Below are 26,523 nucleotides of genomic sequence, written 5' to 3'. Positions count from 1 at the left end.
ACTGAGGGCTGCGGCGCGCTCGGCTCGGATCCCTGAGGCACGTCAGAGTCTGGATTCATGGATCTGACGGCGGGACCCAGGTGAGCGGCGGGCCGGCTTGCAGCGCGCTCGCCCGCCCTCCGCCTGGCGGCCTTCTGGATTCCTGCAGGCCCGCGGCGCCCAGGGCGTGGACGCTGGGGGCCGCTGGGCTGGGTCGGTACCTCGCGAGCTCCGCCTCAGGACCTGCAGAGCGGGAGCGTGGAGCGCGCGTCAGCCGAGCTCGGGTCCGCTCCCGGGTGCCCGCCGCCCCGCTCCTCTGTCCAGCGTGGGGGCTGCCTGAGGAGGCGGGCGGCTCGGGCGTGGCCGCGGCTCGGCGAGCCTCTCAGCACCGGGTTCGGCTCGAGTCGCCGAAGGCCCCCGTTCCCCCTCCCCCCCCCCGTGCAGTGTCGCGGAGCCCCGAACCCCGCCCCTCCGTCAGACTCCACACTGCGTTATCTCCGCCGCCCCCAAAGCCAAATGCACGTGTCTTCTGGGGGATGGGGGGAAGGGGGCCGCGTGAGAGACGTTTTCTCGACGCTTCTGTTCCGCGGGGAGTCGGGGCAGGCTCTGCTGGGGAACCGTGCGGTGCTAGGGGGGTGGAACCGGGCTCTGCAGCCTGCGAGGCCAGTGACGTCCGCGCGTGCGGCCTCTCCTCAGCCTCTGGCACTTGAAAGACAGGAGAAAGCTTCACCAGGTAGAACGAGATCCATGTTGGCCCCTCGGGTTTCCAGCCGCTTCTGGAAGGTCTGACGTCCGAGCTAGACGCCCGGGGACTAAGCAAGGATGCCCCTGCGGGGACGCTCCTGTCACCTGTTATTCGCAGGGTGCCCCCCTGGTGACTGGAAGGTTCTTGAATAGCCTGTAGGATTGCATTGATGACGTGAGTCAGGACCCGGATACACCAGAGACAGTGTCCGATTCACTACCTGCAGCATGAGGGGACATGGGGAGAAGGATTGAGGAAGAGAAGAACGGATCTGGGCTCCACTTAGAGGCAGTTTCCAGAGCGCTTACCGGATGGTAGTAAACATTAATTAGGAAAATTATGTGACCACGCGGCTGGAGCAAATAGCACAGCGCCGTTTGCCTTGCACGCGGCCGACCCAGGTTCAATTCCCAGCATCCCATATGGTCCCCTGAGCGCCGCCAAGAGTAATCCTGAGTGCATGAGCAAGGAGTGACCCCTGTGCATTGCCAGGTATGACCCAAAAACCAAAAGGAAAAAGAAAATTATGTGACCAGATTTGTGATTTCTAAAACGAACTCTGAATTGGAATGGGAGGAAGGAAGTGCATTCCATATAAAACTCAGAGATCGTTCAAAGGACTAGATCCTTCTCTGTGCCTCCGGAAGTCCAGGTTCCACCTGTCAGTGCTGACTGAGCAGGACCCGCCCCTAGCACCTCCAGTTGTGGCCCAAAGAGCAAAAAAAAAAAAAGAAGAAGAAGAAGCCAAGGTGACTCTTTTTTTTTTTTTTGCTTGTATTTTTGGCCACCCCCAGTGTTGCTCAGGAGTTATTCTTGGCTCTGCACTCAGTAACTACTGGTGGGGCTCAGGGGCCTCCATACCTACTACATCCTGTATTTTCTACCATTGTCTTTTTTTTTTTTTTCACATTGTGTGTGAAAGAGCCCACTGTTGAGAAAGGTCATTCACCATTAGTTTTAGAGGGGAGTTTATGTATCTCTTCCATATAGGTTCTAGTAAAATTAGATTCTTTCCATCTCTATTAAATTCAAAGCTTCAATCCACAAGATTTGGAGTTGATGGTTTGGGATCGTTGGCTGTGTGCTTAATGTTTGTAGAACAGTCATATGTGTGAACATAATAAATGGGTATACGAACACAATAAATGGAAACCAGGAGCACACAGGAAACCAGAAAACCACAATAAATTAGACCCAGGAGCTGTTAACAGAGAAGAATGATTTCCAACAGTGGAGGCCACTGTGGAACTCATGGTCTCGTTCTTGCTTTCTTGTTATTGGTGTCTTTAGTACGGAACCTGCTAAGGCCATCAAACCCATTGACCGGAAGTCAGTCCATCAGATTTGTTCTGGGCAGGTGGTACTGAGTCTCAGCACTGCTGTGAAGGAGTTGGTGGAAAATAGTGTGGATGCTGGTGCCACCAATATTGGTAAGTTTGGGAAGTGGTTTGTTTTTAGAATTTTGTTTGGTGGTAACTGGGGATTGGTCCCAGGGACATGCAGGACAAGGTCACTACCACTAAAATACATACCTGGCAGTCTGGGAGAGTTTTAAACCACATAAATGACCAGTTTGTGCTATTTTATTCAGGGAAAAAATGTGTTAAGTGTAATGAGACATGTAGTTGTTGGAAAACTGGAAATTTATTTTTTTAAGATAATTTCAGATTTGTAGTTACTGGGCTACACTAGCACGCGACAGGGACAAATGGAGACGTTACTGGCGCCCGCTCGAGCAAATCGACGACTAATGGGAAGTTAAGTGATTAAGTGAATTTCAGATTTATTAGGAATCTAGCACTAGTGGTAATAGTAGCAGTTAGCTTGTACTGTGTTCTTGCTATTCTTCATCAGATGTTGTGTTATAGGTGAATCAACTCAAAATGCAAGATAACCTTAGGAGAGGGTTGGTACTGGTAAAGTATCTGCCATGACAAAAATGACGTTAAAAAAATACTTAACATGACAGTAGTTCATTTTGAATAAATGTCGCTATGTCTCACATTTGCATTCTGTAAACTATATAAATAGTGTTATATAATGAAAGCTTCTGCTGTCGATCAATTTCTGAGAAACACATTCTAAATTTTTTAGATATCAGGCTTAAAGACTATGGAGTGGATCTCATTGAAGTATCAGACAATGGATGTGGGGTAGAAGAAGAAAACTTTGAAGGCTTAAGTAAGTTGAATTTTACTAATCAATATTTAGGCACAATATCTCAGAATTTTGAATAACACTGTCTTAGGCGACACGAAACCAGCTTTCTAATATGTTACTTCTGTTGTTTTTTTGTTTTGTCACTTGAGATGTCTTGGACCTTATTTTATGCCTCTCTTTTAGCCCTGAAACACCACACTTCTAAGATTCAAGAGTTTGCTGACCTAACTCAGGTTGAAACTTTTGGCTTTCGGGGGGAAGCTCTGAGCTCACTCTGTGCACTGAGGTGATGGAATGTTTTTGTCCGCTGACTTAATCCCTTATAAAAAATCTCTCAGCAAATTAGAAAGTATTGTTAAAGTCATTCTTGTTTACATTTTCCCAATAGACTATTCAACTGCATTTTTGTTCTCTTCCCACTGCTAAAGGTGGTCCTTCTGAAATGTAAGCAGAGAACGAGAGCAGGAGAAGAATATTGTAAAGAATCTTGTTACCTTTATCAGAGCAGTAACTTCTCAGTTTTAAAATCACGGGGCTGGAGTTATAGTACATCAGGCAGGGAGTTAGCCTTACATGTGGCCGATCTGTGTTTGATTTCTAGCATCCCATGTGTTCCCCCAAGCACTGCCAGGAGTAATTCCTGAGTGCAGAGTCAGGATTAGCCCCATAGCATCTCTGGGTATAACCCAAAAAACAAATAATAAAAATAAGAATCACTTACATATAAGAAATACCATTCAGTGCTCGCTTCAGCAGCACATATTCTAAAAAAGAAGAAATATCATTCATCTTAATTTATTTCAGTGTTCAGAAAATTAATCAGAATTTTAATTTAATTACACAAGTTTCTAAGTTTTTATATAGTTTTCCACTTATCGTTAAACTGTGATATCTTTTGGGTCCTTTCAAAAGTTTTGTTAGAGCAGTAATCCTTGTGAATAATCACAACAATCAGTCTTTGTGTATATTTGGGGTGGGGGAGGAATCTTTCATTGTTTTGTAGTTTAGCCAGAATAAATCCCAGGTATCAAAACTTTCGTCCCACTCACTAGATTAGGTACCAGTTCTTAGGGTTCATGGTGGCTCCATTACCCATCCTGATGTCGGGGGATTATCATCTCTTGGAGACTTTTAAGAGATGAGGGCATGCTCAGGCACAGATCCACACACTGACTTTCCCTGTGTGTCCTTTTTCTCCCACAGTGACTTGACAATTTCTACCTGCCATGAGTCTGCGAAGGTTGGGGCACGGCTGGTGTTTGATCACAATGGGAAAATCGTCCAGAAAAGCCCCTACCCTCGACCCAAAGGGACAACAGCCAGTGTGCAACAGTTATTTTATACGCTACCTGTGCGGCATAAGGAGTTTCAAAGGAATATTAAAAAAGTGCGATATTTAAGTGTCAGAGTCGGGCTGTGATTGTCTCTCATTTGCTTATGTGGAGGAGAAGTCACTCAAGAGGCTCCTCCTTTTCCTGTTTTTTTTTTCTTCCCACACCATCCCCCTTCCTTTATTGCTGATGATGTTCTGATGGCTGGGTTTGCACACGTCTGGCTGTGATGCTTCCAGTTTTTGTTTGATTTTAGGCCATACTTTGCGGTGCTCAGGACTTACTCCTAAATCTGTGCTCAGGCATCACTCCTGATAGGAATTTGGGGGACCATGTGTGTTGCCAGAGATCAAACCTGGTTCAGCTGTGTGCAAAGCAAGTGCTCTACCTGCTGTACTATTGCTCTGGCCCCTGGTGCTCGCACATTTTTAGCTGAGCGTGGTACACATCAAGTTGTGTGCTTGCATCCTTTTGGCCTGGTACTGACTAAGTTTTGTCCTATCTTTCTTTGTAAAGTGATTTATACTCATTCTCCCTTGATTAGGTACTACAAAATTACATATTACAGGGCCAGAGAGATGGCATAACCTGTAAAGCACTTGCCCTGTACACGGCCAGTCTGGGTTCCATCCCCAATACCACATATGGTCCCCTGTGCCCTTCCAGGAGTGATCCCTGAGCTCAGAGCCAGGAGTAAGCCCCAAGCATGGCTAGGTATACTCCCCTCCCCCAACAAAACCTTAAAAACTTTTTTTTATTTGTTTGTGTGTTTGTTTTTTTCTTTTGGCTTTTTGGGCCACACCTGGTGATGCTCAGGGATTACTCCTGGCAATGCTCAGGGGTTACTCTTGGCTCTGCACTCAGACATTACTCCTGGCAGTGCTCAGGGATGCTGGGGATCGAACCTGGGTTAACTGCATGGAAGACAACACCTTCCCCACTGTCCTATTACTCCAGTCCCCCCTCTTTTTTTTTTTTGCTTATAATTCATAAGGATTATACCTGGTGGTGCTCGGGGGTACTCCTGACTCTACACTCAGGAATCACTCCTGACTATGCCCAAGATACCATATGGGATACCAGGAATTGATCCTGTGTCGGCCATGTGCAAGGCAAACGCCTTACCCACTATACTGTTACTCTTGCCCCTAAATTGTTTTCTTGAAGTTTATTAAAAATATATATTACTATATATATGAAAAAACTTTACTTAATAATTAAAGAATTTTGCACAGAAAAATATCTATTTTTTAATATTTCTCACTGTTTTGATGTCTTGAGGGGGTTGTACATTTGTGGTATCAGGAGTTACATGTTTGGTTGCGTTGCTTATTGGGGTAGCACTTGGGGTGCTGGGGTTTGCAGTGATAGTTCCAGAGTCAGTAAATTAATATGATGAAATAATGTAACAGAAATTATGATCCTTTTAAGTAACATAGTATTAGGTGCTATAGAAAGTTGATGTTTCTGCCCAGCAACCAGAGTTTGTATCCTGTCAGGTTAGACTTTCAGCCTAGATTTTCACTTATGAAAGAAGTGTGACTAAGAACTAAAACCTCTGAGTTCCCTTTTACAGTATAAGGAGATAAAGTTCGTGGGCCTTTCTAGAGGGAATGCCTTATACCATGCATAGGATAGAAGAATCATGAACTAGGTCTTAGAATTTTTATTTACTTATTTATTTTTAGGCCTTAGAATTTGGACAGTGTAGTTCTTATGAGATTAGAGTAATGCTGAATCTTGTGTTTGTGTTTCTGAAACAGGAGTATGCCAGAATGGTCCAGGTCTTACAGGCATACTGTATCATTTCAACAGGCATCCGTGTAAGTTGCACCAATCAGGTTGGACAAGGAAAAAGACAGCCTGTGGTATGCACATCAGGCAGCTCCAGCATAAAAGAGAACATCGGATCTGTGTTTGGGCAGAAACAGGTAGTGGTTGTCTGTGATTTAAAAATGGTACTTTGTGGGGCTGGAGCGATAGCACAGTGGGTAGGGCATTTGCCTTGCATGCTTCCAACCTGAGTTCGATCCCCAGCATCCCATATGGTCCCCTGAGCACCGGCAGGAGTAATTCTTGAATGCAGAGCCCTGTGCATCAGTGAGTGTGACCCAAAAAACAAAACCAAACAAAACAAAAAATGATACTTGTGGGGCTAGAGAGATAATCTAGTGGGTAGGGTGCTTGTCTTGAATTTGACCAACCAGGTTTGGTCCCTGGCACCCCTTATGGTTCCCTGAGCCCCGCCAAGAGTAAAACTTGAGAACAGCCAAGAGTAAGCCTTTAGCACTGCTAAGTATCACCCAAATTTTTAAAAAAAAAATTAAAATAGTGCTTGTTGCTAGTGTTTGGAGATGATAACTCTTTCCAATGGAAAGAGACTGCATCCAAGAATTTTTATTGTGTAACTAGTGCAAGATAGCTGAAAGTTTTTTAGTTTTTTTCTAATTGTTGAACCGAATGAAAGAATACTTTTTTATGGGGACTGGAATTATAATACAGCAGTTAGGACATTTGCCTTGTGTTGCACTCAGCTGGGCACCCCATATGGTTTCCCAAGCTCACCAGGAGTGAACCCTGAGCTCAGCCAGGAGTAAGCCCTGAATAGTGTTGTGGATGGTCCAAAACCCATCCAAAAAATGAAAGAAGAGGGCCTGAGTGATAGTACAGTGGGTAGGGCAATTGCCTTGCACGTGGCCGACCTGGGTTCGATCCCCAGGATCCCATATGGTCCTCTAAGCACCACCAGGAGTAATTCCTGAGTGCAGAGCCAGGAGTAACCCCTGAGCATTGCTGGGTGTGACCCAAAAAGCAAAAAAAAAAAAAAAAAAAAAAAAAAAAAAAGAAGAAGAAGAAGAAAAAAAAAAGAAAACAATCCTTTTACTTTCCAAAAAAAGTAAGTATTCTAAGTACTGTGGGCAATGTATTGACTATGGATATATGGTGCTCAGGTGTTTCATCTTTCTAACAGAAAATCCAAGGGACTGACATTCTGTTTTTTTATGCCCTAAATGTGGATAGCTCATTAGGAAGGAAATACAGAACCCCTTATTCCATTTTCTTTTCAGCAGTTTGTTCTGTTCTGTCCAGAAATAACCATGAGTCTTGGTTTCTTGATAGCTGCAGAGCCTCATTCCTTTTGTCCAGCTGCCCCCTAGTGATCCTGTCTGTGAAGAGTATGGGCTGAGCTGCTCTGACACTCTAACCAACCTATTTTGGTAAGTAGATTTGCCAGGAATATTCCAGTCAAGCATTTTTTCCTGAGTTCCTTAGTTGATGTTTTTACATGTGGCCTTGTGTTATTTTTAAAGATAGTTATGGGGCCAGAGATAATAGTATGGTATGCATGTGCTGATCCCTGTTTGATCCCTGGTACCAAAAATGGTTCCCTGAGCAATATCAGGGGTCACTCCCTTAGCTCAAAGACTGGAATAGCCCCTGAGAACTGTTGTATGTTGCTCAAAAAGCAAACAAAAAATAGAGTGATTTCGTGCCCTATAGTTTCATAGGTGGGTGGGAATACTGCTGGGAAGGAAGATTTATAGAGCTCAGGTACTCATAAACTGAATCCCTAATACTCAGGAGCATGTTGAGGGATGTTGTAGGTTTTGTTCATTACATTAACGTACTATCTGGGGCTAGAGCAATAGTACAGTGGGTAGGGCATTTTCCTTGCACGTGGCTGACCTGGGTTCAGTTCCCAGCATCCCATATGGTTCCCCAAGCACTGCCAGGAGTAATTCCTGAGTGCATTTGCCAGGAGTAACCTCTGTGCATCACTGTGTGTAACCCAAAATGCAAAAACATACCATCTGGAGCTGGGTAACGCCTGTGCCTGACCTGAGTTTGATTCCTGGCACTCCATATGGTACCTGGGCACCGTCGAGAGTGATCCCTGAATACAGAGCTAGAAATAATCCCTGAACTGCCAGGTGTGACCCCCAAAAAAAACAAAAAGATTGTTCCATCTGATCTGGTTTCTGTCCTTTTCACCTGTCTGCCCTGTGCGTGTTCGTTTATCCTGATAGCATCTCAGGCTTCGTTTCTCTGTGTGCTCATGGGGTTGGAAGGAGTTCAACGGACAGACAGTTTTTCTTTATCAACCGGAGACCATGTGACCCAGCCAAGGTATTGACTTTGTAAAAAGTTTTTGTATTAGGTGTTTAGGACTGGCTTTAACATTTTATTTTTGAATTTAGTGACTTTCTCTGGTGGAAACAATTTACATTGCTTCTGCCTCAGGCTTAAACTGGTTCTCTTTTCATGCTTCAGGGGCCGTGAGGGTTCAGGCCTGACTGCATCTTCAGCAGTGGTGGACCTTAGGAATGCTTCCTGTTCCACAGAGATGCTGTGGAATCACTCCTGTGCCATTGATGTGGCTCAGAAGTTTGCACACCTGCATTTTATATGTGAGGCTCTGAGTGTGAACCTCAGTATCACTTGCCCTCCTCCCCACACTGCCAGATGTGGCTGTTACGGTAGCCATAGTAACAAGATAAAACTTCTACTGTCAGCCAGGAATGGTCTGACTTTAAATTTATTGTGTGTATTGTAATTAGTGTGAGTTTATGGTTTCTCTCTAATGGATTTCACAATCTCATTATAAAGTCATCTGCCTATATTTCTCAGCGCATGACATTGTGTTTTTATGAGCATTTTGACTGCACCTGCATTTAATTGATATTTCCTTAAGAGCATCTGTAGGCTGAAGAAATATTCTGTTGTTTAGGAATTTCTGATTTAAGATATCCTTTTTAGGGCTCAGTGATAGACCACGTGACTTGTATGAGGCCTTGGATTTAGTGTGTGCGTACACAACACACACATACACAGACACACACAATTCTTTTGAAGAGTGTGAGGAAAAGTTTTTGGCTAATATTCTGGTTATCTTGATCCTGAGATGGTTTTGGTTGAGGGGTTTTATTTATGCTATATATATATATTTTTTTTTATATATATGGCTGGAGTGATAGCACAGCGGTAGGGCATTTGCCTTACAAGTGGCCAACATGGCCGACCCGAGTTCGATTCTTCCGCCCCCTCGGAGAGCCCGGCAAGCTACCGAGAGTATCTTGCCTGCACGGCAGAGCCTGGCAATCTACCCATGACGTATTGGATATGCCAAACACAGTAACAACAAGTCTCATGATGGAGACGTTACTGGGCCCGCTAGAGCAAATCGATAAACAACAGGAGGACCGTGACCGTGATATATATATGTTTATATGTATGTATGTATTAATGTATGGAATTACCATATGGTGTTCTTTGCAAATTATTGGTAGACAATTATACTTCAATAAAGCTATAATAATCTTTGGTTTTATATAGATTTCCCGGCTTGTGAATGAGGTCTATCACATGTATAATCGACATCAGTATCCATTTGTTGTTCTGAACATTTCTGTTGATTCCGGTGAGTTCCACCAGGATTTCATTTATATTGGCTATCTTTGCTTACGAGAATAAAATGAAAGTATAGGGTCAAGGAGATCGCTCAGTGGATAGGAAGGAGTGCATGCATCAGTGATCATTGGATAGGAAAGCATGCATCAATGGCTGAATAAATAGCAGTACTCCTACACTAAAAAAAAAAAAAAAAAAAAAGGAAGAAGTGCATGCTTTGAGAGCTGGAGCTGTGGGCTTCATCTCCAGTACTACATGATTCCTCAGCACTTTCGGGAGTTACCCTGAGCGCCAAGCGGAGCCAAATCCTCTGCACCCCTGGATTTGGCCCTAAAATAAATAAGCAAAAATGAAGCATAAGTCTCTGATAATACTAAAGAGAGACTTTTGGTGATATGTTGTTGTTTCCTCCCTCCACCTCATCTGGTGATAGATTTTAAAGAATTTTAATTTTACTTTGTAGAACTTAGTTTTTATAAGTTATTTAAGCTTTCTACTTGAAACTACAATTATATTACTAGGAAAATCAACTTCTCTGTTAATCAAGGGAGAAAGACTGAAATTTTCTTCTTAATTTTGAAAATGTTTTTTTCTCTCTGTTAAAATTCTGGATTGTGCTACCTGATTTTTTTAAATTTATGTTTTTTGGGAGGGTTGAGGGCATGCCCAGCAGTACACAGAGCTTATTTTTGGTTTAAGAATCACTCCTAGGCTGGAGCAATAGTACAGTGGGTAGGGCATTTGCCTTGCACATGGCCGACCCGGGTTCGATTCCCAGCATCCCATATGGTCCCCTGAGCACCGCCAGGAGTGATTCCTGAGTGCAGAGCCAGGAGTAACCCTTGAGCATTGCCGGGTGTAACCCAAAAAGCAAAAAAGGAAAAAGAATCACTCCTAAGGGGCTGGAGCGATAGTACAGCAGGTAGGGCATTTGCCTTGCACATGACAGACCTGGGTTCGATTCCTAGCATTCCATATGGCCCCCTGAGCACCGCCAGGAGTAATTTCTTAGTGCAAAGCCAGGAGTAACCCCTGTGCATTGCTGGGTGTGACCCAAAAAGAAAAAGAAAAAAAAATCACTCCTAGGTGGGGTCCTGAAGATTAAACCTGGGTCGGGCATGTGAAAGGCCAGTGCCCTACCCACTGTATTAGTTGCTCTAGCCCTAAGTTGTTTTTTTTTTTTTAATAAAAAATATTACTTATTGAGACTAGAGAGATAGTACAGCAGGTAGGGTGCTTGCCTTACACACGGCCAACCCAGCTTCAATTCCTGTATGGTCCCCCTGAGCACCACCAGAACTCATTCCTGAGTGCAGAATCAGAACCTGTATGGTCCCCTGAGCATCACTAAGTGTGACCCAAAAACAAAAACAATTTTTTTCTCTTCTTCCCTTTTGCTGCTGCTGCTCTTGTAAAGGTTGGAGTTTGAGCAAGCCTTGACTTTCTGAGGCACCTTGTTCCTCGTGGCAGTGTCCCTGGAGGTGACACATGTCCTTGTGCTTGCATGCACCAGGCTGTGGGCTGGAAAGTCACACTGATTCTGCCAGGGCTCCCGGACTGCAGAAATGCAGGGATGTGCTCAGTGCATATCCCACGAACCAAGATGACCTCTCACTGCGCGCAGCACAGCAGATGCCTTCTGCCACCTGATCACTTGATCACTTGACTTCCCGTTAATCATCAATTTGCTTGAGCGGGCGCCAGTAACGTCTCCATTTGTCCCTGTTGCGTGCTAGTGTGGCCCAATGGCATCTGTTCGTTCTAGGAACACAAAGAGCCTCAAACCGATCATTCATGATCTTGATGAAGAAGTCTGACCATCTGGTAGGTGGGTGGCCACACTGTCTTTTGACATCCTGTGGAATCCAGTCGGTAATGGCTCAAGTCCAGCGGTCATCTCTAAATCTCATTACGTGACCAGCCCATCTGATTTTTGACGCCTTGGCAAATGAGACAGCGTCCCTGATTCTTGATCGTCGATGAAGGTCGGAACTCCGGATTCCTTCTCTCATTTGAGTGAATCGTGATATTCCAAGAATAGCTCTTTCAATTCCTCTTTGGGAGATCCGAATAGCGTTCTCATCCTGTTTGCATAGGGCCCAGGTCTCTGAGGCGTATTTTAATGCAGGAAGAACAGTGGAATCAAAGAGATGTGCCCGGAGCTGGAGGTTCTTCATCCTCTTAGCTATTTCTTCGATGCTCTTGAAGGCGTTCCAAGCCGCTCTCTTCCTCCTGCGCAGCTCGGGTGTCAGGTCATTTGTCATTTGACTTCTCGACCTAGGTACACATAACTGTTGCATTCAGAGATGGTCGTTCCATTGAGAGCAAATGGAGCATCAGGAACAAGGCTGTTTCTCATAAACATTGTCTTCGTAAGATTCAGCTGTATTCTGACCTTTCCACACTCACGGTTGAAGTTGGCCAGCATTTGTGCCGCTTGGCTAATGTTTGGTGTTATTAAAACAATGTCATCAGCAAAGCGGAGGTGGTGTAGTTGCCGACCATCTATCTTCACTCCCATTCCTTCCCATTCCAGTCGTCACATGATGTTCTCAAGGGTGGCACTGAAGAGTTTCGGTGAAATGGTATCACCCTGCCGAACCCCTCTCTTGACATCAATGATTACTTCTTTGTAGAATGGTGAGATCCTGGTACTGAATCCATAATACAGCTCACGGAGGATCTTGATGTATTGAGTTTGAATGCCCTGATTGGCTAGTGCTTCAATGACCGCTTCCATCTCAACAGAATTAACGGCCTTTAAATCAATGAACGTTAGACAGAGTGGCATCTTGAACTCCCGAGAAACCGCAGTGAGCTTGGTTATCGTGTGGATATGGTCGATGGTGCTAAATTCTTTGCAGAACCCGGCTTGCTCTCATGGTTGTCCTTCATCTAGTGTTCTGCCAATCCTATTCAGGATGACTTGAGTGAACAACTTGTAGATGACAGACAATAGGCAGATCAGGCGATAGTTGCCAATGTCATGGATGTCTCCCTTCTTGAACAGTAGTACAGTCCTGCTGGTTTTCCACTGGGACGGAACCTTGCATTCAGACAGGTAACGTGTGAAGAGCCAAGCCAGCGTATTGATGAGTACTGATGGCAGGTTCTTCAGGTGTTCAGGTCTGACCTTGTCTGGGCCGGGTGCTGTTCATTTCTTTACTGACGAAATGGCATGTCGGATTTTGGAAGGGAGAACATTGGGAACGACATATCCATCTTGTGGAATTTGGTATGTTGGCAGGTGGACATGGCTATTGAAGAGATTTGAGTAGAAGTCATGGATAATCTTCTCCATTGCCCTTCTGGAAGATGTGATAGATCCATCAGGACTTCGGAGGGCAGTCATCTTGGTCTTGTAGTTGGCGAAGGACAGGCGGGCATTACGAATACTTTTCCCAGCTTCTGCCGCATCTACCATCACTTCTGCTCTTCTCTCTTTGAGGTCTTCCTTGATCGCATCTCTGCACTGCTTTGCGAGTTTGGACATTCGCTTGCAGTTGCCTGAGGCATGCACCAAGCCACATTGGCGAATAAGCTCAAGAGTTTTCGAAGACAGATGTTTTTTTGTGGCTATCTCTCTCTTGGCATTCCTCGCACAATCATGGAGGTGCTGAACCAGTCGATCATATTCCTCGTCAATGTTGTCAACAATGGCATTTTCCCATGTTGCCGCAATAGTGCCAAAGAGCTCCCAGTTGATGGTCATTCTGGGAGTTCTCTTCTTAAACTTTGCAGCCCTTTTTCCCCGCTCTGTGAAGTAGAATTTTGCACAAAGGAGACGGTGGTCCAATCCCGTTTGGAATTTTGGACGACATCGGTTAGGCAAAATCATCAATTGAATATGATGTGGTCTATTTCGTTGTGGAATCATCCACCTGGAGACTCCCATGTCCAATGTTTAGATTCAGCCTTCTGGAATCTTGAGTTACCATGGATGGTCTTGGTCGACATGATGAACTCAGACGGTCTCTCACCCTGTTCGTTCCATTCTAGGCCACCTGAATAAAGCGTTTCATAGCGATCACCCCAGCAGTGCTGAGGATAGGGGCCTGGGACCATTTTTGGTGATTCTCAGGCCCCAGCTGTCAGCTCTTGGAGGCTGCCAGTGTCACACCCTGGCAGCATGGTAGGGCTGGGGATTGAACTTGGTCATTTGTTTTGGGGTCACATATTCGCTGATGCTCAGGGATTACTCTTGATGGTGTTTAGGGGACCATACAGGAGACAAAGGATTGAACCCTGGCTGGTCATGTGCAAGGCAAGCGCCCTCCCTGTCTCTCCAGCCCCTGAATTCAGGGTCTTGCATATGCTAAGCATGTACTCCACTTCAGAAACATTTTAGTATAAGCTTATTAATATACCAAAGTGTAGCAGTAGCTTGAGTTTTGGGGGTGGAGACCCATTTCTGGTGACTCTTGGCCAGCCAGGCTGGAAAGTTCACTGCAAGGTCCCTGTGATGTTATGGGGGTCAGAGGCCCACTACTGCTGTGCTGGGAGGGGGGGGGTGGCAATGTAGTTCAAGGAATTGAACCCAGGTTCTTGTCTCTGCAGGGCATTGCCCAGCCCCCGAGCCCTCCTTTCCAGGGGTGCCTTTGGTAAGTGCACTTGAATAAAACAGAAGTTGCTGTTGTCGGATGTGAATTTACACCTCAGGCTCTCTTTCTTGCTTTAGAATGTGTTGATATCAACGTGACTCCGGATAAAAGGCAGATTTTGCTGCAGGAAGAGAAGTTATTGCTAGCAGTTTTAAAGACGTCTTTGATAGGAATGTTTGAGAGTGATGCCAATAAGCTTCATGTGAATCAGCAGCCACTGTTGGATATTGAAGGTAAGACTAATACAAGCCCATGATCAGCTTCTACAGTAGAGAGCTAGGATGCTTAGTTTCTTTTTTCTTTTCTTTTCTTTTTTTCAATTTTTTGGGATGATATTCTCAAGCAGTGCTCAAGGGTCCTGGTGACCCTTGGTCAGCCTGCCTGGTAGTTTAAGGTTAGGGCCCCATGTAACCCAGGCTACTGGGGCAGAGCACCTGGAGTGCTGAGGCCTTTCTGGGTGCCTGCATGTTTGAGCACTGGACCCTGACCTGGTGCTGTTTCCCACTCCTGAGGGAACAATGTTTTTAACAGGACCAAAATCTTTTTGAGACAAATGTGTCATCCGTGCAGTAGGTAGTTTGGTTGAAATGAAAGGGTGACCTTGTGAGCACACACAGGCATAGATTCTTCCTGAACCCCAGGTGGTTTTTGAGATGAACTCTCCCCACCTGCTGTGAGGCTTCTGGGAATTTCCGAGTTCTCAGGTAGTTTCATGTTTGTCACTTTCATCTTTTCTCTTCAGGAGGGATGTTTAGGAGCCTCTCTGCTGCTTCCCCCCTGGCACTGTTGGTTCTTCTCTGATTTTGCATAGAAATCAGGCTGGCACACAGCAGATGGGCAGCTGGAATCAGTCATTCTCCGACCTGGTGATAAGGGATCAGCCACTTGTTTAATCATCTACAGCATGTGCACGCGGGCATCTGGAGGGTCTGATGCAGGCCCACTGTGCTCTGGGAGATGGAGTTGGTTGCAGCCTGCTGGCACCTCTGAGAGCCAGATGCGTTCCTTAGGGTTCACCCTCGCTGAGCCAGCCTGCCCTGAGTGTTGGACTGGTCAGGGATGGGGGTGCTAGGTAGTTGTCTGTGCCCCTTAAACTAAAGGTTTGAGAGCAGCCAGGAAACTAGGTCTGGGGACAAGGAAGGTGATCCTATCAATACTCCTCGTGTTGTTCCCAGTAGAGCAAGTAGCTCTGGGATTACGCTTTGTAGCATTCCCACAGGTGTTGGGAGCCACTGGCCAGTGGAAAGACATAGGGGCCCTGGGGGCATGTGGGAGGTGATATGATTCTGTTCTGACATTGCCTGACTCCTAAGTGGGGGTAAGAACCATTTGGTATCAGTAGGTTAGGCTTTGTGAAGCCCACTAACCTGAGGATATGGTGAGACTATATAGTGAGGCGGTGGGACTGGGTACCTTCGCACTCATACCCACAATTGCAACTATGAGTATGGCCTGTGGTAGATCAACCCTGAGAGCTGGGAATGGCACCTGCAGAGCCACCTCTATACTTTGTGGTATTGCCAGTAGTAACCATATTCCTCACAGCTGACCCTGTAGCTTTGTTTGTTTGGGGGCCATAACTGGCGATTTTCAGGGGAGCTCAGGGGCCCATGCAGTGCTGTGCTGTAACCCAGGTCTTCATTGTGCCAAACCTGAACTCTCTTCCTCTAGGTCATTCCCTAGGCCTAAAGAGCTTGTTTTTTGAGAACATCCTGTTCAGGCAGAAATGGCATTTTGGTTCCTTAAGTGTTATCCCAGTCATTCTTCTCTATTTCCACTTAGGTCACTCGATCAAAATTTCTTCAACAGCAGTGGAAATGCCACTTCCAGGGATGCAATCCCATCCCGCCTCGCCAGGGGCTCGTGGAGAGGAGAGAAGGGCCGTGAGCATCTCCAGACTGAGGGAGGCCTTTGCTCTCCATCACACAACCGGGACCGTGACTCCGCACCCGAAGACCGCTGAGCCTAAGCAAGTTTCACCCAGACAGAAAAGAAGCATCCCATTGTGTGGCAGTGGGGATCTCCTCAGCTCCCAGAAGCTTGTCGTGGGCACAGGTTCCCCTGTCCCTCCGGAGGGGCTGAGGGGTTTAGATCAGAGTCCCCAAAACCAAATGGAGAAGGACTCGGGGTATGGCAGCACATCAACCAGTTCAGAGGGAGGCCTCAGCACCCCCGAAATGGGTACTTTATCCAGCAGTGAGGGGGCAGCCAGCTCCCTTGAAGACAGGTTTTCACAAGATAGTGTGACAGCTCATGAGAGGCCCCCTGAGGCCAGCTGTCCTATTTCCACCTCCAAGAGTCCCCTGGACCAAGAGGACAATGGAGACGAAGGGGGGGATCTGCCTCCACCCACTAAGCGCTTCAAGACAGAGGAAGGGGCTGGCAGCCCTGGCCAGCTGCTTGAGCCGCAGCACCCACCAGACTCTCAGGTGGACGTGGCCGTTGACATCAGTAAGAAAATAGTGCCCCTCCACTTCTCCATGCGTTCTTTGTCCCAGCGAGTAAAGCATCTACGGCACCAACAACAGCAAGGAGAAGGTGAACAGAGTTACAGAAAGTTCAGGGCCAGGATTTGCCCCGGTGAAAACCAGGCTGCGGAAGAGGAACTTAGGAAGGAGATCAGGTAAAATCCTTCTCAGCAACATGGGTTCCCTGACTTGAGCGAGCGGTACAGGGGACCCAAGATGAATGGCCATGCTCAGCTCTGTCCCCAGGTGTCTTCTCTTGGGCTCAGGACCCTCGGTGGCCCTGCTCCGACCCAGGGTCTGCCCTGCACCTGCTCCTCCTCCCTCCCTGCCCCATGTCCTCAAGCTGATTAGCCTTGCTAGGGCATACCTGGCTCTGATTTCTTCCCTGGGTTGCACCACAAATGACACCCTGGTGCCAGCTTCCCACTAGCCACAGCGTGACAGTGATGAAAACCCATTTCCCAAAGTGTAATTGTGTCGGTTGCAAAATTACTATGTTGCTTTTTCAAGGTGAAGTTTAGTGGTTGAGTCCAGGAAATTAACTTCCACAGTAGAGCACATCCCATACTAATGTTTGCTGCAACTTTGTGCTACTTCAAGTGGAAATAGTGGAAGTTGTGTGCTACCATGGCTGTAAGACAGAAACAGCATATCCAGGGGCTTGAGTGATAGTATGGGAGTGGGGGCGGGGGACAGGGTGCATGCAGCTGGCATAGGTTCAGTCTGGTCTGGGTTCAATCCCTGGCACCTCTTATGGTCCCCCAAACCCTGCTAGGAGTGATACCAGAGCACAGAGCCAGGAGTAAGCCCTAAGCACAACTGGCTATGAAGCCCAAAAAAGAAACAGCATATCTCATACCACAAGAGGAATCCACCATGGCCTAACTTTCTCTCCTCACCAAAAGCAAAGGAAGAAAGAAACAGCAGTAGATCTTTCCTTATGGGGCAGGAAAATACCTTGATGCAATTAGTGGTAAGGGTCCACTTTCATTTTGTATTTTTAAAACATTATTTGTATAGGGGCTGGAGCGATAGCACAGCGGGTAGGGCGTTTGCCTTGCACGCGGCCGACCTGGTCGGCCCAGGTTCGATTCCTCCGCCCCTCTCAGAGAGCCCGGCAAGCTACCGAGAGTATCTTGCCCACACAGCAAAGCCTGGCAAGCTACCCGTGCCATATTCAATATGCCAAACACAGTAACAAAAAGTCTCACAATGGAGACGTTACTGGGCCCGCTCGAGCAAATCGATGAACAACGGGAGGACAGTGCTACAGTGCTATTTGTATAAGGGGCACAGTGGGTAAGGTACTTCTCTTGCACACGGTGACCTGGATTTGATCCCTGGCACCTCATCCCCCCAAGCACAGAGCCAGTAGTAAGCCCTGAGTATCGCTGGGTGTGACCCAAAAATAAAGCATAAAACAAAAATCAAAGCATGACATTAATAGGCCAAAGTCTGGAAGGATGTAGGCCAAAATGTTCTGCATAGAAACTAATGCAATTCCTGGGAAGGTGAAGTGCATGAGTGAATAACAAATGTTTTCTTTAAAAAGTTGAATTACTGAGATTGGGGAGATGGCACAGGACTTGGGGAGCAGGCCTTGGTTGTGGCCAGTCCTGGTTTGCTCCCCCTGCGCTGCATGGTCCTTCAAGGCATCATGAGTTAGAGGCCACTGAGCATTCTGGGGTGGCCCGGATAATCCCCAGCACTGCAGGGTCTGAGAAGCACTGCATCCTCTGGTCCTTGCACTGAACTGTGCTCTATTGTCTTAGAATTGTCGGAAGGGGTCCCTAGGATCCCGGACACTACTTGGGAGCCTCCCCGCCAAAGATAAAAATGAAAAGTGGGAAGGGCTGGAGCAGTAGTACAGTAGGTAGGGTTTGATCCCCAGCACCACAGATAATCCCTGAGAGTAGAGCCAGGAGTAAACCTGAGCATCACTGGATGAGTCTCAGAAACCAAAAGAAAAATGGGATTATTATTGATTGTGGTTTGCATTTTTTTTCTGTTTCTTAAACATATATTGTTGTTTTTTAATTATTGTGAATTACAAAGTTACAATATTTATGATTGAGCTTCAGGAATATATTGTTCCAACACCAGTCCCTTCACCAGTGTCCCCTACCTTCCACCAATGTTCCCAGTTTCCCTCTCGCCCCCCAGCCTGCCTCTGTGGCAGGCACTTGTCTCTTCCCCTGTGTTCCCTTCTATAGCTTATTTCCTTCACTCCCTGTATTTCTTTTTCTTGTTACTGTTTTTATCATCAGGAGCTGTTTTTTAAATATCTTGTAATGTACATTTGTTGTGTGCAGTAAAGCAATGTTTGCAGAGATGGAAGTCATAGGCCAGTTTAACCTGGGATTTATCATCACCAAACTCAACGCAGACCTCTTCATAGTGGACCAGCATGCGACGGATGAGAAGTACAACTTTGAGATGCTCCAGCAGCACACTGTTCTTCAGGGCCAGAGGCTCATAGCGTGAGTTCCCATCTGGGCCGAGGCTTCACAGGTTCTGAGAGCTAGCCACTTATGTGCATGGGTGTGTGCCTACGTATTTTCGCCGTAAGCGTTCATCCCTACAGTAGATTCGCTTAGAGCCATAGCTGGAATGCCAAGACTGGAGCCAGGCCTGCTATGGACCCAGCCTTTTGCGCTATCTCCCAGGCCTTAGAGTAGATTTGGGGGGTGGAGGGTTTGATTTTTGGCCACCACTGGGTGTGCCCCAAAAGAAAACCTTGAAAAGGAAGTTCTCCGAGTTCTGTGGCGGGAAAGCACGTAGTGGAGTATGCTGTTTTACAGTGCCCTTTGGAATGCTGCAAGCGAGAGAATCCTGCTACCACGTTAATTCCATTCTCTTCAGAGCTGTTTAACTTCAGGTCTGGTGTCATCTCTTGTCTTTTTTTTAGACCTCAGACTCTCAGCCTCACTGCTGTCAATGAAGCAATTCTGATAGAGAATCTGGACATCTTTAGGAAGAATGGCTTTGATTTTGTTATCGATGAAGCTGGTGAGTGGTTAGTGTGCTAGGCAAGCTCTGAGGGCTGAATGTGGTGGTTGTTGTTGGGTGAAAATGGCTCCTTCCAAAGCACCACATGTCTGTCTGCTCTCTCCATGGGTCGTTTGCAAGTGGCACACAAATGAAATGCATTTTTCAAAACACGAACTTCTCCAAATTTTATTCTTTCAGCGCCAGTCACCGAAAGGGCCAAGCTGATTTCCTTGCCCACCAGTAAGAACTGGACATTTGGACCCCAGGACATAGATGAGCTGATCTTCATGCTAAGTGACAGCCCTGGGGTCATGTGCCGGCCTTCCCGAGTTAGGCAGATGTTCGCCTCCAGAGCCTGCCGGAAGTCTGTGAGTTGAGAGGGAAGTCCTCCGTGAGGTGTGGGCCGCTGGCCTGTCATTGCAGCGCTTCTCACTTTTGCCCCCAGTTGGCATGACAGGAAACTTCCTGAGTACCTGTTCTGTCTGCCACTATAACCCCGCCGTTGGCATGGCTGCCTTTACCCCTAATGACAGCTGCCTCACTTGGGGGCAGTCTTCTTTGGGTACTTTTAACAACCTATGCCATGAAGGCTTGATGCTCCTTCTGCAAAGGGGGGCATCTGCCAGGCCTGCCTACTGGTTGGGGGTGAGGGTCTCTTCTGCAGGTACCAGGTACACACCAGGAGCCGTTCGCTTGGGCTAAGTTGTGCTTGGGCTAAGGCCTGGGTGCTGTAGCACCATTCCCACAGGGGCATTTCTGAGCCTCTGCTGCAGCCCCCTGATCCAGGTGCCAGGGACACCCGGTGACAGAGGTAATAGCAAAGAAAGGCCTCAGGGAGCTGATTATTCTAGTGGGAAGAAAAAGACAGAAGGCATGATTGCCAGCAAGTTGGGTCAGGAAGTGGACATTGGTTAGGAGGAGTGCTCGGGGCCCAGGTCAGTGTCCAGCACCACCTGCCTTAGCACTGCCATATCACAGGCTGGCACTGCACCGGCTGGGCTGGTGGGCCAAGTATCAGGAGTGGCCCTGGGCCTTCCAAGCCCTGCTGAGGGCTCCCACAGGAAGAGCTAACATAATTCACACAGTGTCTGTGGAGAGGAAGGGCACTCAGGCCTGAACAGTGAGGTGGACACCCAGGGCCACTAGGTGGACGTGTGGGAGGTGGCTTGGGTCCCAGGAAGAGCAGACAGAACAGAGGCCCAGGGTTTCTCAAAGCCAGAGGCCAGCCCAGGTAACTTAGAGGAGACCCTGGTGCAGCACCTGGGGGTTTGAGCCAAATGTAGAGACAGCTGGGGGTGCGGGAATAGCAGAGGGGGGTGTGTGTGAGGGAGGAGGCTGGAGACAGGAGGTAAGAGTGGTCTCAGCCACTGGTTCCAATCTGTTGGTCTGAGAGGAGGGTCTGACATGAGTGACTCCAGAGCCAAGGAAGCACAGGTGCAGAGGGGAAAGAGGACAGATGGGCTCAGGCTTGTCACCCCTCCTTGCTGCCCAGGGCTCAATCTCTGCTTGCTATGAGTCAGTGGTGGCTGCTTGTCTCCACCTGGTTGGCAGGTAGTGATTGTGCCAGAGCTGGGCAAGGCTGCAGCACACAGGCTGAGAGGAGGCCAGGATGGGAGCAGGACCCAGGACCGTGAAGCAGGGGGTGAGCGCAGGCCTGGGCCTGGGGAGCAGTATGGCGGCCCTGAGCAGTGGCTTGCCCTGTGTCCTAGTGCTCAGAGTAGGTGGGGTCGCCAGATGTGGGCAGGTGTGGCCGGTGACGCCGCATCAGGAAACTCAGGCCGTGGTGCCAGTGCTGGACACTGACAGACCCGAGGAAGGTGTCCCTGTCCTGAGATGCTGGGTGGCAGGTTCTTGTGATGGAGCTGCTTGTGACCCCTTTTAACTCAAGAAGTGTTTTTGTTTGGACCACACCCAGCAGTGCCCCAAATGGGGTGTTAGGATAGAAGCAAGGCTGGCTGCAAGGCAAGCGTCCTACTCCCCTGTATGATCTTTCCTGCCCTGGTACCTGAGAAGCTTTTACATGGCTTCATGTGTGTAAAGTAGGTATGAAAATCAAACACCTGGTGATAATAAGCCAAATTTATTTTGAAACAAACACAGGGGCCCAAAGAGGTAGGACAGTGGGTAGGGTGCTTGCCTTGCTTATGGCAGGACCTGGGAGAATGGCCAAATGTAGGGAGCTATTGGCGGTACAGAGATGGCAGAGGAGTGGGTGCAGGAGGGAGGAGGCTATCCTTGGCACCCCATATGGTTCCCTAAGTCCCTCCAGGAGTGAGCCCTGAGCACTTCCAGGTGTGATCAACTCCCCCATCCTCCCACCCCCCCACCCCACCCCAAAGAAAGAAAAAGAAAATGAAGATAATTAAAGAATCCAGCTGCTAGAACACTATGGTTGTTGAGGTGAGCAGTGTGGGCGGCTGGGCGGGTGTGGCCCTCTCGGTCCAGGAGACCAGAGTCCCCTGCCATGGGCCCTGCCAAAAGCTGGTCTGGTCTCAGGAAGGTGCAACAAGGGATCCAAACAGCAGCGTTCTTGGGTGAACCCGTTTTCAGGACCTGTGTTTAAATTTTTTTTCCCCCACCTGGTGGTGCTCAGGGCTTCCTCCTGGCTTTGCACTCAGAGATCACTCCTGGTGACCTCGGGACCATATGGAGTGTTGGGGTTTGAACTCGAGTTGGCCGCATGCAAGACATGCACCCTCCCCATTGTCCTATCGCTCAGGACCCCTGGGCCTGTTTTTTTGAGGTCTTGTCCAGCCTTGTCAGAGCATTGTCCAACCAGAGCTGCCCTTCACCCCGGAAGCCAGTCCAACATGAATTGAAGCTGTTGTCTCTCATTCAGGTGATGATCGGAACTGCTCTCAACACAAGTGAGATGAAGAAACTTATCACCCACATGGGTGAGATGGAACATCCCTGGAACTGTCCCCATGGAAGGCCGACTATGAGGCACATTGCCAATCTGGACGTCATTTCTCAGAACTGACAATGTAGCTCAGCTGCCGGAAGTCCAGACTCTAAGTGTGGAGCTTCGGATTTGAAAGGCAGGGTTGTAACGAACCAAGCTTGGTTTCCAAAATTAACCTCTGCTACTTAAAAAGTACTGGGTTAGTTTGAAAGTGATCTTGAAAACCTTTCAAGACACCTTTCATTGCTTGCCACAGGGGATCTTCTGCACTTTGTGTAGGCAAGAGCACAGCTTACAAAGAACATGATGTGGCTCACTAAAGGCACGTGGCTAATGCAGAAAGAGGGAAAAAACAATCCGGAAGCACTTGAGGTGTTACCTGGGCCTCTGGCTGCATGTGGCGGTTAATAGTAGTTTGATTAGTAACAATTTACTTTCTTAAATTTAAAATCATGATCATCTGGTGCTGGTGGTCTTCAACCCTGATGCACCTTGAATTTTTAAAAAAGGAATAAGAGAATTTGCTTTGCTGAAAGGTCACACAGGCTGGAGCCTGGGGCTGCTGGCCTACACAGTGTTCTCGTCGGCAAGGGGAAATAAAAGATTCTGGTCTTCCCTACTTTGAATGCTGCTATGGGAGTTTGGCAGGGGAGGAAGGAGGGGTCGAAAACTGCAGGGAATTGGAGTTCTCCGCCCTCACCTGGTGCCTCATGCATCAGTTTCCCACAGAACCTTGGCCTGTTTGGGCTCTGTCAGAAAGGGGAGTGGGATGCCGCCGGGAGTCCTGAGCGGTGCTGTGTGGGCTGGCAAGCGTGGGCCCTTCTGTTCTCTCCCTTCCCCGTGGAGGTCATGCCACGTCACGTATCATATGCCATGTTGAGTACCCTTTATTCTCACCAGGACGCTCGGAGTTGGGGTGGAGAGTGGGCACAGATGTCTGATACCCAGAGCCCTGAGTCTGTAACGCATTTGGCCAGAGGGGCTTGGAGCAAGTGAGGCTGGTGCTAGCTCAGGGGCCTCTCTCCCGCTCTTGAGACCCCCCCCTCACCCCCAGCCAGGTCTGAGAAGCCGCAGGTTTCTAAAGGTGGGAGCAGGGGACCCAACTGGACGCGTGCATTGGTGGGTCTGCGCTGCTTGATGCCTCCAAGTGTGGAGGAAGTTGTGGAGCCAAGAATACTACGGGCTCCTGGTGTAGGTGAAGAGAAGTTAAGGCTCAGAGCCCAGGGTCAAGTGCTCAGGCTGGGGAGGGTCCCGCCTCTGCGATCCCTTTAAGCGGTGTGGCCGCGCCCCCGGTTGCCTGGAGACCGTCAGGCCGCGCTGCGAGGCCTCGGCTTCTGGACGTCCCAGGTGGGCGGAGCAGCGAGCCCAGCTCCTGGGACCCGACGGTTCGTGGGGGGCGACGCGGAGGGGTCCAGGAGGGCGGAGTGGTATGGCGGAAGTGGTGCGGGAGTGGGAAGAACCAAACTGGGGAGAGCCCCTCGCCCCGTCCAAAAGGGCTTCACTGTTAGAGGAGCAAGAGGCTGAGCAGGCGCCCCCCCCCCCCCCCCAGGAGACAGGAGTTGTGGGCAGGATTGGACTCAGCAGGGTGCACTCGTCTGGCATCCGGGAGATCCTAAACGCCAGCCTCAGATTCCACTCTGCCGGTGACAGCACCACCACCCACCCCAGTGCTGCTGGGGCTTGCTCCTATTTTAAGATGAAAAGTTGGGGTGTGGCATGAGAAAACTCCCTGGGCTGTAGCACGTGATGATGTGGAAGCCCCGGACCAGATCCCTGAGCTCCGTGTCAATCGAGCACTGCCAGGAGTGCTCAACCTGTGCCCAGACTTTCCCCCTAGCCAAGAAACTAAATAAGAAAGGAAACAGAAAAGCTCCTTCAGACACAGGACTGGCAGGTTGATATTCTGTCCACAGAAGTTAGACCTCAGTGGTAAAGGAAACAGTTCTTTCTTCTGACTGCATCCTGTTTGGGAAGGTGTAGGGGAATCATTAAAAAATAGAGGGGCTGGAGAGAGGGCGAGGAGGGCACTTGCCTTGCACACAGTCGACCCAGTTCGATTCCTGGCATCCCTGAGCACTGCCGGCGTATCCCCAAACAAAAACAACACAGGGCTAGAGTGATTGTACAGCAGGTAGGTTAATTTGCTTTGCACATGGCCAACCTGGGTTTAATACCCAGTACCCTATATTATACCCGGAGCCTGCTAAGGTGTGCTCTCCTGAGCACAGAACCAGGAGTAAGCCCTGAGCACCACCAGGTGTCGCCCCTAAACCAAAAAAAGGCATAGGAGCAGCCAATGCCAATAGCAAGACCATAGTATTCTGTATAAATGAGACAGCAGTCTTGGTTTCAGGCTCTAAGGATAATAGTATAATTTTTGGTATGCCCCATGCACACACAAAACTAAGAATGAGTGGCCGGAGCAATATTACAGTGGGTAGGGTGTTTGCCTTGCACGTGGCCGACCCAGGTTCGATCCCCGGCATCACATATGGTCCCCCAGCACCGCCAGGAGCCAGGAGTAATTCCTGAGTGAAGAGCCAGGAGTAACCCCTGAGCATTGCTGGGTGTGACCCAAAAAGAAAAAAAAACTAAGAACGAGGGGTGAAAGTACAGCAGATAGGGCGCTTGCCTTGGAAATAGCCCATTTGGGTTCGATCTCCAGCATCCCATATGGTCCACCTATCACACCTCAGCACTGTCAGGAGTGATCCCTGAGTGCAGAACCAGGAGTAACCCCTAAGCATAACTAAGTGTGGCCCCAAAACAAAAAAACAATATTTTAGACCTAGAATTTTAATTACCATGGAACATTAGTATTTGGAAGCTTTTACCAAAAATTGTGGTTTGGAGGCTGGAGAGAGAGTAAGGTGCTTGTCTTGGACACAGCCAACTCAGGTCCAAATGACAACCACATAAAGCCCGCCCAACTCCCGCCAGCAGTGACCTGAGCACAGGGTAGGAAAGCCTAAGCCAGCTGTGTCCCAAAACAAAACAAATTGTAGTTTTGTTTTGTTTTGGGTAATTTGGTTACAACAGAGTTGATGTTTTTCTACTGTTGCTTTGGGAACAAACCCAGTGATGTTCAGGGCTTACTGGTAGTGCTTTAGGGAACCCTATGGCATGCCAGGGATTGAAGCCAGGTCAGCTGTGTAAGGAAAATGCCTTACCTGCTATACTTCAGCCCGGTCCCTTATTTATGGTTTTGATGCATGAATTTACTACACCCCACCACTGACAAAGCACCCAGGCCACTCCACCATAGCTCCTATGTTCTTTTCTGTCCATTTCCTTGTTTGTTTGTTTGTTTGTTTTTCTTTTTGGGTCATACCCGGTGATGCACAGGGGATACTCCTGTCTCTGCACTTAGGAATTCCTCCTGGTGGTGCTTGGGGGACCATATGGGATGCTGGGAATCGAACCCGGGTCAGCCGTGTGCAAGGCAAACGCCCTACCCGCTGTGCTATTGTTCCAACCCCTCTTTGGTTTTAGTTGTTGTTGTTTGTTTGGGGGTCACAGCAGTGCTCAGGATTTAGTCCTGGCTCTGAATTCAGAAGTCACTCCTACTGTGGCTCAGGGGACCATATGGGATGCCAGAGATCGAACCTGGATTGGATGTGTGCAAGGCAAGCTGGGTTATGGTTCCGGTTCCTCTAGCTTATTTCTTTGTCCCCTCATTCACTCTTCGCAATGCTTGGTAATTTCAGTTTTGTAACCAAAGGCTGGGACTTGTCATCATCGGATTCTGGCCATTCCCTTTGTTGTTTCTCTGTGTGCCAGAGTTGAATGAGATCGTGCAGTGCTTGCTTGCCTCCCTCGGCCTTGCTTCTCCAGAGCGATCCGTGTTGCAGCGTGCCGGGCCACAGACATTCTCTAAACAAACAGCCTTTTAAAAAATTTTTCAGATAAAACTCATCAGTGCTTCAAGATAAGT

At 48.1% G+C, this 26,523-nt stretch overlaps 1 protein-coding gene across 1 annotated transcript; it reads left to right on the top strand.

Moving 5' to 3' along the window:
- The first annotated feature begins 24 nt into the window (after positions 1-24).
- Positions 25-23,098, top strand: PMS2 (PMS1 homolog 2, mismatch repair system component). Its single transcript, XM_056128497.1, has 15 exons — positions 25-80; positions 2,015-2,154; positions 2,819-2,905; positions 3,068-3,170; positions 4,088-4,271; positions 5,979-6,146; positions 7,336-7,433; positions 8,244-8,343; positions 9,550-9,634; positions 14,303-14,458; positions 16,008-16,848; positions 19,006-19,173; positions 19,602-19,702; positions 19,883-20,052; positions 22,524-23,098. Exons 1-15 carry the CDS (start codon positions 58-60, stop codon positions 22,665-22,667), a joined length of 2,568 nt encoding a protein of 855 aa, XP_055984472.1. The 5' UTR covers positions 25-57; the 3' UTR covers positions 22,668-23,098.
- Positions 23,099-26,523: the final 3,425 nt, after the last annotated feature.

The sequence above is a fragment of the Sorex fumeus genome, unplaced genomic scaffold (genome assembly GCF_029834395.1).
Source record: "Sorex fumeus unplaced genomic scaffold, SorFum_2.1 ptg000064l, whole genome shotgun sequence".
In the NCBI taxonomy this organism is placed as follows: domain Eukaryota; kingdom Metazoa; phylum Chordata; class Mammalia; order Eulipotyphla; family Soricidae; genus Sorex; species Sorex fumeus.
Note: the sequence above shows the minus strand (reverse complement) of the source record. Positions and strands in the feature narration are given on the sequence as shown.